Below are 16,073 nucleotides of genomic sequence, written 5' to 3'. Positions count from 1 at the left end.
ACCACGTCTAGTGATGCAACATAAGAATGGTGAGGGTCTAATGCAGAGGGATTCAAACATTTCCTGGCTTCCTCCCCTCCCAGGAACAGGATCTCGCTGTGCTGCACCCCCTCCGTTACTGCACAGTGGGCTCAGCACAGGAGCTTGGGCTAAAAGCTGGGGTTGGGCTGGGGCAGAGGGAATGAGGGACAAGCTGGGCTGAGGATGGGGTGGAGTTGCAGCTGGAGGCAGAGCTGGGGCTGGTGGTAGGCTGGGGGTGGAGCAGGGGGGCAGCGTGGAGCGGAGCTAGGGTTGGAGCAGGGCAGAGCAGAGGGCGGGGTGGTGTTGCAGCTGGGGGTGGAGCTGGGGTTGAGGCGGAGCAGGGGGTGGAATGGAGTTACCTTTGGGGCAGAGCTGGGGCTGGTGGTGGGCTGAGGTGGCGCAAAGGGCAGGGTGACGTTGCAGCACATGGCTCGGTTTGGAAATAGCTCCGGCTCCAGACACACGCCCGGGACAAGCAGATCCCGCCAAGCCTTGTGTCCATCCTTCTGCCTCCCTCAGAGAGACGGGGCCCTGGGAGCAGCCCCCCTGTGTCAGGGGTAATTAATTGCCCGAGGCAACGCTGTCATTTTGCAGCTGTTATTGACCATGGATTCCTGAGGGGTGGCCTGTCCCCTTCCTAAGTGAATACCGGTGAGCAGCGAGCCAGATGTCCCAGCACCCCTCCAGCACGCCCCTGTCCATGGCCGCCGAGTGGGTCACACTTCCCAGGCACGGTCAACACCTGGCAGGGGACTGACGAAGGAGTCACAGTGCTTGGGCCCAGTGGCTGACTAAGAGTTACAAGTCCTGCGGATCAGTAGCTGCAGTGGCCAGAGCCTAACCCGTCTGTATATAAAACACTCCTATGGCCGGGCTTGTTACAACCGTCTATACACTGGTCATGCCTAGACCCGTAACACGATTCCAGCATCTCTCCCACCTTCCCTTACAGCCCCGCATACAGGTAGCCAGAGGACAGTTCCTGGCCATCCATCCATCCCATCTCCAGCACACCCACGGCTCTGCTCTTTGGCGCCCCTTTGTGCTGTAGGAACGGAATCCAGGCACCGGCGAGTCTCCGAGATCGCTGGTCCGACCGTGCTCATCCCCTGCGCTCTGCGGGCTCGTCATCACAGAAAAGCAGGGTTGGAAGGGACTTGCACTAGGTGACCTCTTCGTCCCACTGTGCTGAGGAAGGATTAAATGTCCCCAAACCGTCCCTGACCGGTGTTCGTCTCACCCAGGGGTGGGCAATAACTTGGGGGGGGGGGCCAAGATTGTGGAAAGGAGTCAAGGGCCGCACTTTTCTATGGAGGGGGTGCGGGTTCTGGGATGGAGGCTTGGGGCAGAAGGGCGCCCGGGGTAAGGGACTGGGGTGCAGGAGACGGTGTGGGGTCTGAGAAGGAGTTGGGGTGAAGGAGGGGGTTGTGACCTGGGGCAGGAGATGGGGTGCAGGACCAGAGGGAGTTGTGACCTGCGGCAGGGAGGTGCAGAGGGTTTGGAAGGTAACCTGGGGGAGGGAGTTGGGGTGCGGGAGGGGCAGGGGTGCCAGAGGCAGGCTCTGGCTGGGAGGCGCTTACCTGAGCATCATCCGGCCTGCAGCACCCCCAAGGCAGGCTAGTCTCCCTGCCTGCTGCAGCCCCAGAGTATTGAAAATGCAGCCTGCTCCCTCCACGCGGCTTGTGCCACCCTCATCCCTCAGGCCAATCTCTCAGCTCCCATTGGCTGGCTTTTCAGGCCAATAGGAGCTGAGGATTGGGCTGGGGGTGGGGAGATCACATGGAGCCTTCCCCTCCCTCCGGAGTAGTCACAGGGAGCAGCCCTGCATTTCAGACAGCAGCTGCTGCGTGTCTGAGGGTCCCAGGAGGGGCGTCCGGGGGCGGGTCCGGTGGCTTGGCAGGCCAGATCCGGCCTGCAAGAGGTATCTTGCCCAGTCCTGGTCTAACCTGCTCTTACAAACATCTAAGGATGGGGATCCCACAAACTCCCCAGGCAACTTAATCGTCTACATCCTGCATGTTGCGGCCTACATCAGGGTTAGACTATGGAGTGGTCCAATGAGGCTCCTTCAAGGAGACGCTTTCCCCTTTCTAGCCTTCAGAAGACCAGCCGCAGTAAACGGAGGCAGGCGCTTCTCCATCTCTCTTGCTCCCCTGCACACCCGGTAACCTCCCCCATTCCTTCTTCCCCCTCCGATCCAGGTGGCCAACTTGCTGCGCCTCTTCCAGATCCCGCAGATCAGCTACGCCTCCACCAGCGCCAAGCTCAGCGACAAGTCTCGCTATGACTACTTCGCCCGCACCGTCCCGCCCGACTTCTACCAGGCCAAGGCCATGGCCGAGATCCTGCGCTTCTTCAACTGGACCTACGTCTCCACAGTGGCCTCGGAGGGGGACTACGGTGAGACGGGCATCGAGGCCTTCGAGCTGGAAGCCCGGGCCCGCAACATCTGCATCGCCACCTCCGAGAAGGTGGGGCGCTCCATGAACAAGAAGACCTTCGACAGCGTGATCAAGGCCCTCCTGCAGAAGCCCAGCGCGAGGGTGGTGGTGCTGTTCACCCGCAGCGAAGACGCCCGGGAGCTGCTGGCGGCGGCGCAGCGGATCAACGTCTCCTTCACGTGGGTGGCCAGCGACGGGTGGGGTGCCCTGGAGAACGTGGTGGCAGGGAGCGAGCCGGTGGCGGAGGGAGCCATCACCATTGAGTTGGCGGCCTACCCCATCCAGGAGTTCGCCGTCTACTTCCGGAACCTCCACCCCTACAACAACAGCCGGAACCCCTGGTTCCGGGAGTTCTGGGAGCACAAATTCCAGTGCAGCTTCCACCGCCAGGACTGCAGCCGGCACTCCCTGAAGACGGGCAAGTTCGAGCAGGAGTCCAAGATCATGTTTGTGGTCAACGCCGTCTACGCCATGGCCCATGCCCTGCATAACATGCACCAGGCCTTGTGCCCCAACACCACCAGGCTGTGTGATGCCATGAAGCCGGTCAACGGCAGGAGGTTCTACAAGGACTTCATGCTCAACGTCAAGTTTGACGGTAAGCGCCGGGCGCCTGTGGGGTTGGGGGCTGAACGGAAGGGGGCGGGTTGGAACGGGCAAGGGAAATGAGAAGGTTGAACTAAGCCGGCTGGGGGGTTCAGCGGCCACGTCTGAGCCGGACAAGCCAACGCTGGGGCTGTGGTTCCCCACACAATGACGGGCCTCCAATCCTGGCTGCAGAGTCCGCTGGCCCTTCTGCCTCTTGTTCACAGCCTCTGCCAGGCGGGTGGCCTGACATCACTGCGATAACGTAGCATCGTGACACAAACGTCCCACTTGGGCACAGGGAGGGTCTCCGGTTCCAGACCGGGAGGGGCAGAAAACCATTTCCTACCATAGACCATCAGCTTCCCGGCACCCTGGACCGGGTCCCCTCCATTCTTCCTTTCGTGACCTGCGTGAGTTTTTAGTCCAAAACACTTGTCGTAGCAGGTCACGGCTCTGCTGCTCTACCGGCATGGCACTACCAGCTCTGCTGCTCCTTCCGGATGTCTGGCTAGACAGTCGGTTCTGGAGAACTGGCCGGTTTCATTTCCTCCTTAGATTTACCATTCTTGTCAGGGACAAAGCATTCAGGGTGAGTCAAAGTGTCAAAGTCAATATATTCCAGGCAGCCTCGTAAGAACGACCATACTGGGTCAAACCAATGGTCCATCCAGCCCAGTGGCCAATGCCAGATGCCCCAGAGGGAGAGAACACAACAGGTAATCCTCATGTGATCCCTCCCGTCACCTACCTCCAAACAGACACTAGGGACACCATTCCCACCCAGCCTGGCCAATAGCCATTGATGGACCAAACCTCCATGAATCTATCTAGCCCTTTTTTGAACCCTGTTAAAGTTCTAGCCTTCACTGCATCCTCTGGCAAGGAGTTCCACAGGTTGTGCGCTGAGTGAAGCAAGACTTCCTTTTGTTTGTCTGAAACCTGCGGCACATTCATTTCATTGGGTGACCCTTGGTTCTTATGTTATGGGAACAAGTAAATCACTTTTCTTTATCCACTTGTCATGATTTTATAGACCTCTATCCTATCCCCCCTTAGTCTCCTCTCTTCCAAGCTGTAAAGTCCAAGTCTCCTTCTCCTTTGTGCTCCGGGTTGGGCTCACTCCCATGCTGCTGGGATAAAGCAGGGCTCCCCACGAGCTGACCTGCTGCAGAGATGGGCGTTACTACCCTCAATTCCCTGTGAAGGAAGAACATCAGAACGGCCACACGGGGCCAGACCAAAGGTCCATTAGCCCAGTGTCCTGCCTGCTGATGGTGGCCAATGGCAGGTGCCCCAGAGGGAATGAACAAAACAGGGAATCATTAAGCGGGTCACCCATTCCCAGCTTCTGGCAAAGAGAGGCTAGAACCATCATCCCTGCATCCTGGCTAGTGGCCATGGATAGCTCTGAGGGTGCCAGGCGTGGCTGGAAGGTTGGCGTGTCAGCCACTGGTTAGCCTGTTTCTGCTCAAGACACAGCGCTACACGTAATACCCAGTCGGTTCATGGGGCAGATTCACAGGTGTGGCGTTCCCCGGGGTCCCCTGCACCCTGTCTACAGCAAGATGAGACTCCACCAGCCGGTAGAACAGAGGGGTTATGGCTTCTCCAGGGGACAGCGCAGCACAGACGTGATGTGGACATAAGGAGTCAGGGGCTGGCAGCCCTAGACCCCTGGGGGCACGGTGCATAGCCCCCTGAACTCCCAGCACTCTGCTTAGCCTCCTCTCTCCATGTTTTCCCAGCCAAGACTGACTCTTCCCCAAACCACCCCCTTCCTTTGTTCAGACTCCTTCCCTCTCCGTTGTGTCATGGTCTCCACATCAGGGTCCTCAGGGCGATCCCCGGCTGGGCCGGGCTCACAGACAGAGGCCAGTAGGGGAGATCCATAGCCCAAGCATAGCACCCAGCGAGTGGACCGTACCCCCGCTACATCACACCAGGTTGGCTTGGTGTTGGCTCGGTGGTGGGGGAGCAGCTGGATTCTATTTGGCCTTGCACCCCGTCACCTGCACTGTTGCAACATTCCAGTCACGGAACCTTTGGAACAGGTGAGGGCAGAACAAAGACCTAGAGCGGAGCTGGGCGAAGAGATGCACGTCAGTCAGCCTAGCACTCAGCCCCAGCACAGGGGGCAAGCTAGGGGGCAGATCTGGGGCCCAGCTGTTGTCCAGCCTACTTCACCTCCCAGTAAACTTGAAAAGAGGAAAGGAAGGAGACTGGCCAGAGGCACTGTCCTCGCCCAGCGTGGCAATCTAGAGACCACACAGCGGGAGAAAGATTGCGGCCGTACCTCTATTTGATTTCACCTCTCAGCAGCCTTGGGCTGTCAGGCTTACGCCAGGGAAGTCATTGCTGCAGAGATGAATGCACTGTATTATCCATCTCCTTGGGGAGGAATTGCAGGGAGATAAATGTAGTATTTTCACCTGACGTGTTTAATGCCAACCTGAGATAATAGCAGAGGTGGAGGGGGAGCTGACTGTCAAGTTGAAAGGATGTACTTTGGTGACAAGGAATATGCCTGGTGTGATCCCATTGTAAAAAGGGAATAGAACCCAAATCATAGAATCATAGAATCATAGAATCATAGGACTGGAAGGGACCTCGAGAGGTCATCGGGTCCAGCCCTCAAGGCAGGATCAAGCTCCGTCTACACCATCCCTGACAGATGTCTATCTAACCTGTTCTTAAATATCTCCAGAGAGGGAGATTCCACCACCTCCCTTGGCAATTTATTCCAATATTTGACCACCCTGACAGTTAGGAATTTTTTCCTAATGTCCAATCTAAACCTCCCCTGCTGCACTTTAAGCCCATTACTCCTTGTCCTGTCCTCAGAAACCAAGAGGAACAAATTTTCTCCTTCCTCCTTGTGACACCCTTTTAGATATTTGAAAGCCGCTATCATGTCCCCCCTTAATCTTCTTTTTTCCAAACTAAACAAGCCCAGTTCATGAAGCCTGGCTTCATAGGTCATGTTCTCTAAACCTTTAATCATTCTTGTCGCTCTTCTCTGTACCCTTTCCAATTTCTCCACATCTTTCTTGAAATGTGGCGCCCAGAACTGGACACAGTACTCCAGCTGAGGCTAACTAGTGCAGAGTAGAGCGGCAGAATGACTTCACATGCATATGCATTTATGTATAGGCAAGCAGATGCCGTGTGCTACATACGCCCGGGTGTGAGGCAGTGCGAGCAGTTAGCAGACTGCAGCAGCTGAAGTAGAAATGTGCAAATTGTGTGTGTGGGGGAGGAGGGGGGAATCGTTGAATATTTGCACAAATCTGAAAGTGAATTTGGCTCCAGTTGTGATTGTGACCTTTCTGTGTCCCCATTCCGGTAACATCCATGTACTCCGTTACTAGTGCAAATCCAACAAGCACATTTTAGCTTGAACGCGGACACCGTCGCTCTGCAAACAAATGCCAGATGGTATGTTCAGCTGTAAAATTAACACAATCCACACTCCGTGGTTAAAAAGTCCTGGGGCAGTGTCTGTTCCCTGGTTGGACAATTTATTTAAGGGACCCCCCGGGCAAGTTCAAATATTTGCAATGTAACTGACACCTCTCGCGTCCCTTACAGACTCGTAACTTAGTGGCCTCAATTTGCAAATTGCACATTGGAGGGGGCGTTGCTGCATTCATACACTGCACAACCTGCAGGCTAAGGATTACTTGTGGAAGGAAAATTGTGAATGGTTCTGAAAATGGTTCGCGTGGGGCGTACTCGTGGCCAGAAAAAGAAGTACATTTGTCTGAAGAAGTTATCCAGTGTGAATTATTTGCTCGGCTCAGCAGTGGCAGCGTGGCTTGGCAATATGGTGGGGGAATTAGATCGTTAACTCAAATACGTTAATTAACATGTTAACCATCGCGTTAGCATTGAGTCTAGACAAAGGCAGCCACTGAGCCGGTTGGGAATAGAGTGTGATCTAGCGAGAGCTGATGAATGCCGACTGAAACGTTGGCCGGCCAAAGGGCGGGCAGGCTCCCTCCCGCCCCAGCACCCAGCGAATGTAGCCACAGTCTTGGGACCCACTAGCTCATGGTAAAACTGCACACGGACTTCTCCTCGCTGGATCTTACCGCCTAGGGGTGACTGTATGGTCACTACTGAGATCACCCCTTTGTGCCAGGGAAGATGCACCCTAAGGCTTCCCTGTAGTCCAGGGGGGAGGAACCTTTTTTGGGTTGGGGGCCACTGACTCACAGAAAAATCAGGTGGGGGGGCTCACAAAAGTGAGAAGTAACCCCCTCAAACAACCAAAACCCCTCTCCGAGGTGGCCCCCCAACTGTGGAGAAAGACACTCCCCATGTTCCCCTCCCACAGCAGAGCCTAGAGAGGCCCAAGCTAGTAGATTTTGTGGGCCCCACTAGACTCTGGGATGGGGCCAACAATGAGGGGAGCAGGGTGTAGGAGGGGGTGACCAGGAAGTGGGCTTGAGGTGTGGGCAGTTGGTGGGGCTGGGCAGGAGGGAGGGTGCAGGAGTGGGCTGGGGTGGGAGGGAGGGGGAAGGGGCAGGAGTGGGCTGGGGGTGGGAGGGAGGGAGGGTGCAGGAGCGGGCTGGGGGGTGGGAGAGGCTGGGCTGGGCTGGACAGGAGGGAGGGAGGGAGGGTGCAGGAGCAGGCCTGGGCTGGGCTGGGGGGTGGGAGAGCTGGGCGGGAGGGAGGGAGGGAGGGTGCAGGAGCGGGCTGGGCTGGGCGGGGAGGGAGGGAGGGAGGGTGCAGGAGCAGGCTGGGGTGGGAGGGAGGGAGAGAGGGTGCAGGAGTGGGCTGGGGGGTGGGAGAGCTGGGTGGGAGGGAGGGAGGGTGCAGGAGTGGGCTGGGGGGTGGGAGCGCTGGGTAGGGAGGAGGGTGCAGGAGTGGGCTGGGGGGTGGGAGAGCTGGGCGGGAGGGAGGGAGGGTGCAGGAGTGGGCTGGGGGGTGGGAGAGCTGGGGGGAGGGAGGAGGGTGCAGGAGTGGGCTGGGGGGTGGGAGAGCTGGGCAGGAGGGAGGGAGGGTGCAGGAGTGGGCTGGGGGGTGGGAGAGCTGGGCGGGAGGGAGGGAGGGTGCAGGAGTGGGCTGGGGGGTGGGAGAGCTGGGCAGGAGGGAGGGAGGGTGCAGGAGTGGGCTGGGGGGTGGGAGAGCTGGGCAGGAGGGAGGGAGGGTGCAGGAGTGGGCTGGGGGTGGGAGGGCTGGGTGGGAAGGAGGGTGCAGGAGCGGGCTGGGCTGGGCGGGAGGGTGCAGGAGCAGAGTGGGAGAGCAGCCAGCGAGCTGGGGTGGGGTCCTGCAGGACTGGAGTGCCAGCACCAGCTCCCCAATACTGGGGGGGGGGAGCCCTGAGCCTCAGGGACCGGCTCAAAGCAAGCCGGGGGCCACAGCCAGCCCGCGGTCCCTAGGTTCCCCACCCCAGCTCCGGTCCTGAGCTCATCCGCGGGGCCCATGCAGCGGTGCCGCTCGCGGTGTCGCGGGAAGGGTTTTGGCCGGGGACAGGCCCACGTGGCAATCCCAGGCTGTGATGGCCGCTTGCAGGGACAGACGGGGGCCAGCTCAGCCCCAGCTGGTGGGAGTCCTGGGAGCAGGGATTCTAACCGCTCCCCTTCCCCTCCGAGCCTCCAGGAGCCTCCGGGGGGGCGGAGGAACCGTGCCGTGTGCCTGAAAAGCCCGGCTAACCGCCCCGACTCTCTTGTCCTTTCCCTCCCCCCCAGCGCCGTTCCGGCCAGCGGACACCAAGGGCATCGTCCGCTTTGACCGCTATGGCGACGGAATCGGGCGCTACAACATCTTCAACTACCACCGGGCGGAGGGGAGATACCGCTACCAGAAGGTGGGCTACTGGGCCGAAGGGCTGACCCTGAACACCAGCCTCATCCCCTGGGCCCAGGCCGCCGTGCCCGTGTCGCAGTGCAGCGACCCCTGCAAGAAGAACGAAATGAAGAGCATGCAGCCGGGGGACATGTGCTGCTGGATCTGCATCCCCTGCCAGCCCTACGAGTACCTGCTGGACGAGGTCACCTGCATGGACTGCGGGCTTGGCTACTGGCCCAACGGGACCTTGAATGGCTGCTACGAGCTCCCGCAGGAGTACATCCGCTGGAAAGACGTCTGGGCCATCGGGCCGGTCACTATCTCCTGCCTGGGGTTCCTCTCCACCCTCTTCGTCTTCGGGGTCTTCGTTAAGCACAACGACACGCCCATCGTGAAGGCCTCGGGCCGCGAGCTCTGCTACATCCTCCTCACCGGGGTGCTGCTGTGCTACAGCATGACGTTCATCTTCATCGCCAAGCCCTCCACCGAGGTCTGCACCCTGCGGCGCCTGGGGCTGGGCACCTCCTTTGCCGTCTGCTACTCCGCCCTGCTGACCAAGACCAACCGCATCGCGCGCATCTTCAGTGGGGTGAAGGAAGGGGTGCAGCGCCCACGCTTCATCAGCCCCACCTCGCAGGTGGTCATCTGCATGGCCCTCATCTCCTGCCAGCTGGTCATCGTCGTCATCTGGCTGCTGGTGGAGACCCCCGGCACGGGGAAGGAGACGGAGCCGGACAAAAGGTACATTGTCACCCTCAAGTGCAACAACCGCGACTCCAGCATGCTCATTTCACTCACCTACAATGTGCTCTTGATCATCTTGTGTACAGTCTATGCCTTCAAGACCAGGAAATGCCCCGAAAACTTCAACGAGGCCAAGTTCATTGGCTTCACCATGTACACTACCTGCATCATCTGGCTGGCCTTCCTGCCCATCTTCTACGTCACCTCCAGTGACTACCGCGTAAGTCACCCCTGCTCAGCAGGGGAGGGGCCGGCAGCCTGTGTCCTGGGGAGCTGGAGGGCGAGGGTGCCTCCTGGGCATCAGGGGACGCAGCTCGGGCAAGGGGGGTTTAAATGCAGCATAACTGCAGGGTAAACAGAAGGGAGAGGGTGTCTCTGGGGCAGGCAGCAAAGGGGAGAAGGCAGCTGGGGGCGGGGCAGGGTCTGTGCAAGTTCCTAGCTACTCCAGTCCCAGGCTCCAGACCTGCCGGCCAATACCTCTCCATCCCCCCTGAACCTCCCAGCTAGTCCAGCCCTGCCAATGCCCCTCCAGCCTGCCCTGCCCCCACCCCAGCCCTGCAAATGCCCCTCCAGCCAGCCCTGCCACTCCCAGCTAGTCCAGCTCCTCCCCCAGCCCTGCCAATGCCCCTCCGTCCCGCCCTGCCACCCCCTGCTCTCCTAGCTCTGGGACAGAGTAGTACAGCAATGGCCCATCGTTGCACCAAATTGTGCCCCGCACCAAGCCACTCACCATTGGCACCGAGTTCAGGGCCCAGACCCAGGCCGACATGCTGGTCCCCCCTTTCTTTGTCCGTCTAAATGCACCTTGATCAGAGCTCTCGCCTAAGGGCCGGGTTTTCCAGCAGCAATTGCAAACCCAAAGTGGGGGGCTGGAAGAGCGCGGGTGGGCCAGCAAGGGGCCTTCAGCGTCCCGGAGACCCAGGGCCCCCTCTCCGGCAGCTCAGTGCATGCCAAGGCTGAGCTGGAGGAGGAGCACAGAGCTGATCCCCCGCCGCGAGGGGGGATATGTCTGACTCTGTTCCCGCTCACTGGGTTCACTGCTGAGGTCTCCAGGAGCCGGTGGGCTGGGAAAACGCTGGGGAAAGGTGTCGGCTCTGGTATGTCTGTGGACAACCAGCAGCACCTAGTGGTAGCTCAGATGAGTGGTAGCGAGCTGGATGGTGTCTGCCCATCGCCAGCCACTGAACCGGGTGAACAGTTTGAATAACAGTTTGACAGGAAGCTGGAGTAAGAGGGTAGGTAGGTCCTCTCCTGGGCTGATACCTGGTTAAAAGACAGGAGACAAAGGGTAGGGATAAATGGTCGGTCTTCAGAATGGAGGGAGGTCACTAGTGGGTCTGTCCTGGGACCAATCCTCTTCAACATATTCATACACAATCTAGAGAAAGGAGCAAACAGTGAGGTGGCAGAATTTGCAGATGATACCTAACTGCTCCAGCTAGTGAAGTCCAAAGCAGACTGTGAAGAGCTTCAAAAAGATCTCACCAAACTAGGTGGCTGGGCGACGAAATGGCAAATGAATTTTGATGTTGATAAATGCAAAGTAATGCACCTTGGAAAAACATCCCAAACGATGGGGAGTAAATTAGCTACAACCACTCCAGAGTCAGCAGTGTGATGCTGTTGCAAAAAAAGCAAACATGATTCTGGGAGGCATTAACAGGTGTGTTGTGAGCACGACGTGAGAAATCATTCTTCCGCTCTACTCTGTGCTGGTTAAGCCTCAGTTGGAGTATTGTGTCCAGTTCTGGGCACCGCATTTCATGAAGGATGTGGAGAAATTGGAGAGGGTCCAGAGAGGAGCAACAAGAATGATGAAAGGTCTAGAGAACATGAGCTATAAGGGAAGACTGAAAGAACTGGGTTTGTTTAGTTTAGAAAAGAGAAGACTGAGGGGGACATGATAGCAGTTTTCAGGTATCTAAAAGGGTGTCGTAAGGAGGAGGGAGAAAACTTGTTCATCTTGGCCTCTGAGGATAGAACAAAAAGCAATGGGCTTAAACTGCAGCAAGGGAGGTTTAGGTTGGACATTAGGGAAAACTTCCTAACTGTCAGGGTGGTCAAACACTGGAATAAATTGCCCAGGGAGGTTGCGGAATCCCCATCTCTGGAGATATTTCAGAGTAGGTTAGATAAATGTCTATCAGGGATGGTCTAGACTGTATTTGGTCCTGCCATGGGGGCAGGGGACTGGACTCGATGACCTCTCAAGGTCCCTTCCAGTCCTAGTATTCTATGATTCTATGAGAGAGTTACCGTGGAGAGTTCTCTGAAAACATCCATGCAGGGTGCAGCGGCAGGCAAAAAAGCAAACAAGTTAGGAATCATTACAAGGGACAGAGAATAAGACAGATATAAACCCCTGGTACGCCCACATCTGAAATACTCTCAATCCCCCCTGAATCCCGCACGCAGATGTGGTCCTAATACTGCATGCAGATGTGGTTGTCTCCTCTCAAAAAAGAAATCTTAGCATTGGAAAAAGTTCAGAAAAAGGGCAAAAACAATGGTTAGGGAGTTGGGACAGCTGCCATATAAGGAGAGCATAAGAAGACTGGGACTTTTTAGCTTAGAAAAGAGGAGACTAAGGGGGGGGGTTATGATTGAGGTCTATAAAATCATGACTTGGTGTGGGAAAAGTGAATAAAGACGAGTTCTTTATTTGCTTCCATAACACAAGGAGGAGGGGTCACCAAATGAAATAAATAGGTAGCAGGTTTAAAACAAAGAAAAGGAAGTGTTTCTTCATGTAGCACACAGTTAACCTGTGGAACTCCTTGCCAGAGGATGTTGTGAAGGCCAGGACTTTAACAGGGTTCAAAAAAGGGCTAGTTACATTCCTGGAGAGTAGATCCATCAATGACTATTAACAGAGATGGAGTTTGTAGCTTCTGTTTGTCAGAGGCTGGGAATGAGTGACAGAGGATGGATCACTTGATGATTGTTCTAATCTCGCCCTTTGGGGCACCTGGCCACTGTCGGCCGACAGGACACTGGGCTAGATGGACATTTGGTCTGACCCTGTCTGGATGTTCCTGAATGATGTACGTTGGAGAAACACTTCCTAAGGCTGCTGGTGGCAGGCTGGTGGAGTGTGCAATGGGCCAGGTGAGGCTGCATGGGAGTTGGGTTCTGGTCCCTGCCTTACCAAGTCCTGTCCGGAGGATGGTAACACTGGCTCACCTCGATGGGGTAGGAGGGGGGCAGGCGAGCTTTCTGCCAGACAGCGTCATGAGCAACGTCTGTCGCTGCAGTCGTCTCATCCTGCAACTTCGCCAAACTTTAACTTGTCGGGCTGAAATTCCCCAGGCAGGGCGTCTGCCTCAGGCTAGTTTTTTTGGACACTTGCAGCCAGCTGGCGCCAGCTGTTTCGAAGTGCGAGGTGAGGCGGGATGGGCCGGCGTGGCTCTGGGGTACAAACACTCTCCCATGCAGGTTTGGAAGCAGGGCGCCTCCAGACTGGTGCAGGGACTTGAAATGGGGCAGGGGAGTTTCCCCAGTCTGGCCAACCGACCTCAGCACGTTTCCGTTTTTGTTACAACTGAGTCCTTCTGAGCATGCTCCAAGGGAGCAGAGTCGGGATTGCTTTGCAATCAGAGAGAGGCGCTGCCCTAGAGCTGAGCGGGGGAGCCTCAGAGAACCCCCCCCTACCCCTTCCCCCTGCCATGAGGATGGGAACTCAGAGCACTTGAAGGCAGAGGAGTGACAAGCAGGACCAGTGGTGAGAGGAGTTGGTGAGTGGGGAGACTGGGACATGGTGCTGAATGGGGAGTGAAGAGTCAAGGGCAGGCAAGAGGAAACTGAGGCCAGGACCTGGCGCGGAGAGGCTGGGATGGAGACCACACTCCATTAGCTCGAGACCGAGGTCTGTGCCGTGAATCTAAAGGGTCCCACCCTGCTGAGTCCCCAAGAGCGTACGTCTGATGCCCTAGGGCGGGTTTCTTTTCGGGTCGCTTTCTAAGAACACAGAAAGCTGCGCTCCAGGAACAAGGCAAGCCCATGGAAATTAGGACAAGCTAAAATTGCCTGCCCCAAGCCCCGCGGCCTTTTAAACAGCTGGGCCCCTTTCGCTGCTTCCCCCCCTCAGCGGCCCTGGCTGCAGAAGTTGGAAGTGTAGCATGAAACAGGCCAGAAGGCAGAGGAAGGATGGCCTAGGGGTTAGAGCAGGCGAATGGTGCCCTGGAGAAATGGATTCTCCCCTTGCCCCTGCTGCAGAGCTCCTGTGGGGGGCTGGATGGCTCATTCCCACCCGGCGTCTCCCAGGGGGTCACTAATTGTGTGGGTCTCGTTTGCTGGGGGCCTGACGCAGCTGGGGCTGAAGCCGGGGGGAGGGCTCAGCGGTGAACAAAGGACACCCCAAGTTCTCTGCAAAAGCAGGTCCTGGCATCGCCGCGTGGGCACCGAAAGTGAGTGGGAACGTTCGGCCTCACTGTCTCCGGGCCTCAGTTCCCCAGCTGTAAAATGGGGACAATCCCATGCCCTGGTCTCCCGGGGCACTGCGAAGCGATGCACAGGCCCCCCGGAGGCTGTGAACACGCCCGCCCCCCTCTGGACAGCAGGCGGGAGCCACTGCTGGGCCGCACACTGAGCAGCGCAGCCAGCCCAAAACACGGCCTGACTGCTCCTTAATTGGGGGCCAGCTGCCTTGTGCCCTGACTGAGGAAACAATAATGTGGGAGCTTGCAATTAACGATGCTCGGAATGCAGCGGGGGGGGCGGAATGAAGGTTGCCCGGGCAACCTCCGCTGGGGCGGGGCCAAACGTTCCAACGCGTGACGTTGCCGGATGCAAGAAAAAGCGCGTCAGAGAACCCCTCCCCTGGCACCAGGAGCCTTCGCTAGGGGCTGTGCATAGAGCTGAGCGGCCAGGCGCTGCCGATGCAGCGCAACGGAGAAGGGCTCAAAGCGAGGGATAGGCCACCGGGGCTGCCCCTGCTGGGCTTTAGCGCGTGTAACCCACCCACGCTGCACAGGGCAGGGCGTGTCCCGTCTCGTGGCACTTAGGTCAGTGCCCGTGACTCCAAACCAGGCCCTTAAAAGCCAACTTGCCATGCCTGGAAATCTACCAGGAGTTGCGGGGTCCCTCAGAGGGGGGGGCCGATGTTCCTGCCTCTGGGATAACAAGTGATCTACGGTCTCCCCGGCATCTGTGGGGGGACTGAAGGGGCCTGCCCTGGCTCCCGTCCCCTCTGCTCGCCAGGTGTGCTCTGTAGCCCTGTTCATTTCAGCAGAGTCAGGTCGGGGGAGAGGCCGCGCCTGGGCGTTCGGGCGGCATCCCCCTGGCGTTTCCACTGCCTGAGAGAAATGGGATGGGTCCTGAGGCTGCCTGTGCCGTTCAGTCCCCACAAGATAGTTGGAGCTGGTTGAGGGCAATGCTCCCTCTCATTTGATCCATTCATGTGCAGATTAAATTTTGTCGTGCACACCAAGGCATGCACAAATGTGCACCACCCGGAAAAATACAGTCTGCTGCCCGTGGGCGCTCCGCTAGAGGAGCGGCATTTGTGTCTCTCCTGGGTGGCTGCCCAAGTGCACGGCATGCAGAGAACACTGCCACCCGCTGCTACCCATTCAACAGATCCAAGCCAAAGGAGACCTTTGCATGAAACTGTGCAAAGCAAACATGGCCATGTCCCCCCACCTGGGCCGTACCATGGGAGTGTCCGGAAAGGGCCGATGTTCGCAGCTGTTTAGGACGGATGTGGAGCCATGCAGGGTCTCATGGAGACGTGGAGCCATGCAGTCAAGAGGTTCAGAGAGTCCGGCAATGGGGGATTTGGGTTTGATCTTTACAGAGCTCCTAGAGTTAAGCTCCAACCTTCCAGGGCTTTGCTTTTGCCATGTGTGTGTCTGTCTCCCCGGGCTGACGTCTCCCCTCTGCTCCCCCCCAGGTGCAGACCACCACCATGTGCATCTCCGTCAGCCTCAGCGGCACCGTGGTCCTCGGCTGCCTGTTCACCCCCAAACTCCACGTCATCCTCTTCCAGCCACAGAAAAACGTCACCAGCCACCGCGTGGCCACCAACCGGTTCAGCGTGACAGCCACGGGCTCCAGCCCCTCGCAGGGTGAGTGGCTGACAGCCCGCCCCCGCCGGCACCGCTCCCTGGCCCTCCCCGGGCACACGACGTGTGGCCTGGCCCCCGGGATAGGGGCCCTGTCTCTGCACGAGGTCGAATGCCGTGGGGGCTGGGGGAACCCTACACACCGCTTCCTATGTGAGAAGGGGACATGCCTGGGGCAAAGTATGCCCTCAGCCCCATGGCTGGCCAAGGGAAGCGCGCAGGGCGGGTGAGGCGGGCATGGAGGCCTAGCCGCTGTTTGGTGACTCTCTGTGTTCTCCCCCCCCCAGGCTCGGCCTCGCAGTCCGTCCCCACGGTGTGCAACGGCCGCGAGGTGGTGGACTCCACGACGTCGTCCTTGTGAAGCGCGCTGGGGGCGCCGGGGGCGCAGGGCCGGCCCCGGGTTTTCTCACGCCCGCGGGGCCTT

The 16,073-nt window shown here is 58.1% G+C and overlaps 1 protein-coding gene across 3 annotated transcripts in view; it reads left to right on the top strand.

Moving 5' to 3' along the window:
• The window catches only part of GRM2 (glutamate metabotropic receptor 2), a 55,385-nt gene extending 39,312 nt beyond the window's left edge, over positions 1-16,073 (top strand). Inside the window, exons 3-6 of one of the 3 annotated variants that reach the window (XM_075939473.2) lie at positions 2,223-3,060; positions 8,744-9,807; positions 15,478-15,652; positions 15,937-16,073. In XM_075939473.2, coding sequence (XP_075795588.1) covers positions 2,223-3,060; positions 8,744-9,807; positions 15,478-15,652; positions 15,937-16,010 — 2,151 coding nt within the window. In that variant the 3' untranslated portion in view covers positions 16,011-16,073. Of the gene's footprint in view, positions 1-1,375; positions 3,061-8,743; positions 9,808-15,477; positions 15,653-15,936 lie in introns of those variants that run through there. The other 2 variants (XM_075939474.2, XM_089781042.1) reach the window with 2 other exon arrangements.

Source organism: Pelodiscus sinensis, chromosome 11 (assembly GCF_052426305.1).
Source record: "Pelodiscus sinensis isolate ZL-2025 chromosome 11, ASM5242630v1, whole genome shotgun sequence".
Classification (NCBI taxonomy): Eukaryota; Metazoa; Chordata; order Testudines; family Trionychidae; genus Pelodiscus; species Pelodiscus sinensis.
The sequence above is the reverse complement of the archived record's forward strand: the minus strand, read 5'-3'. Positions and strand labels throughout refer to the sequence as shown.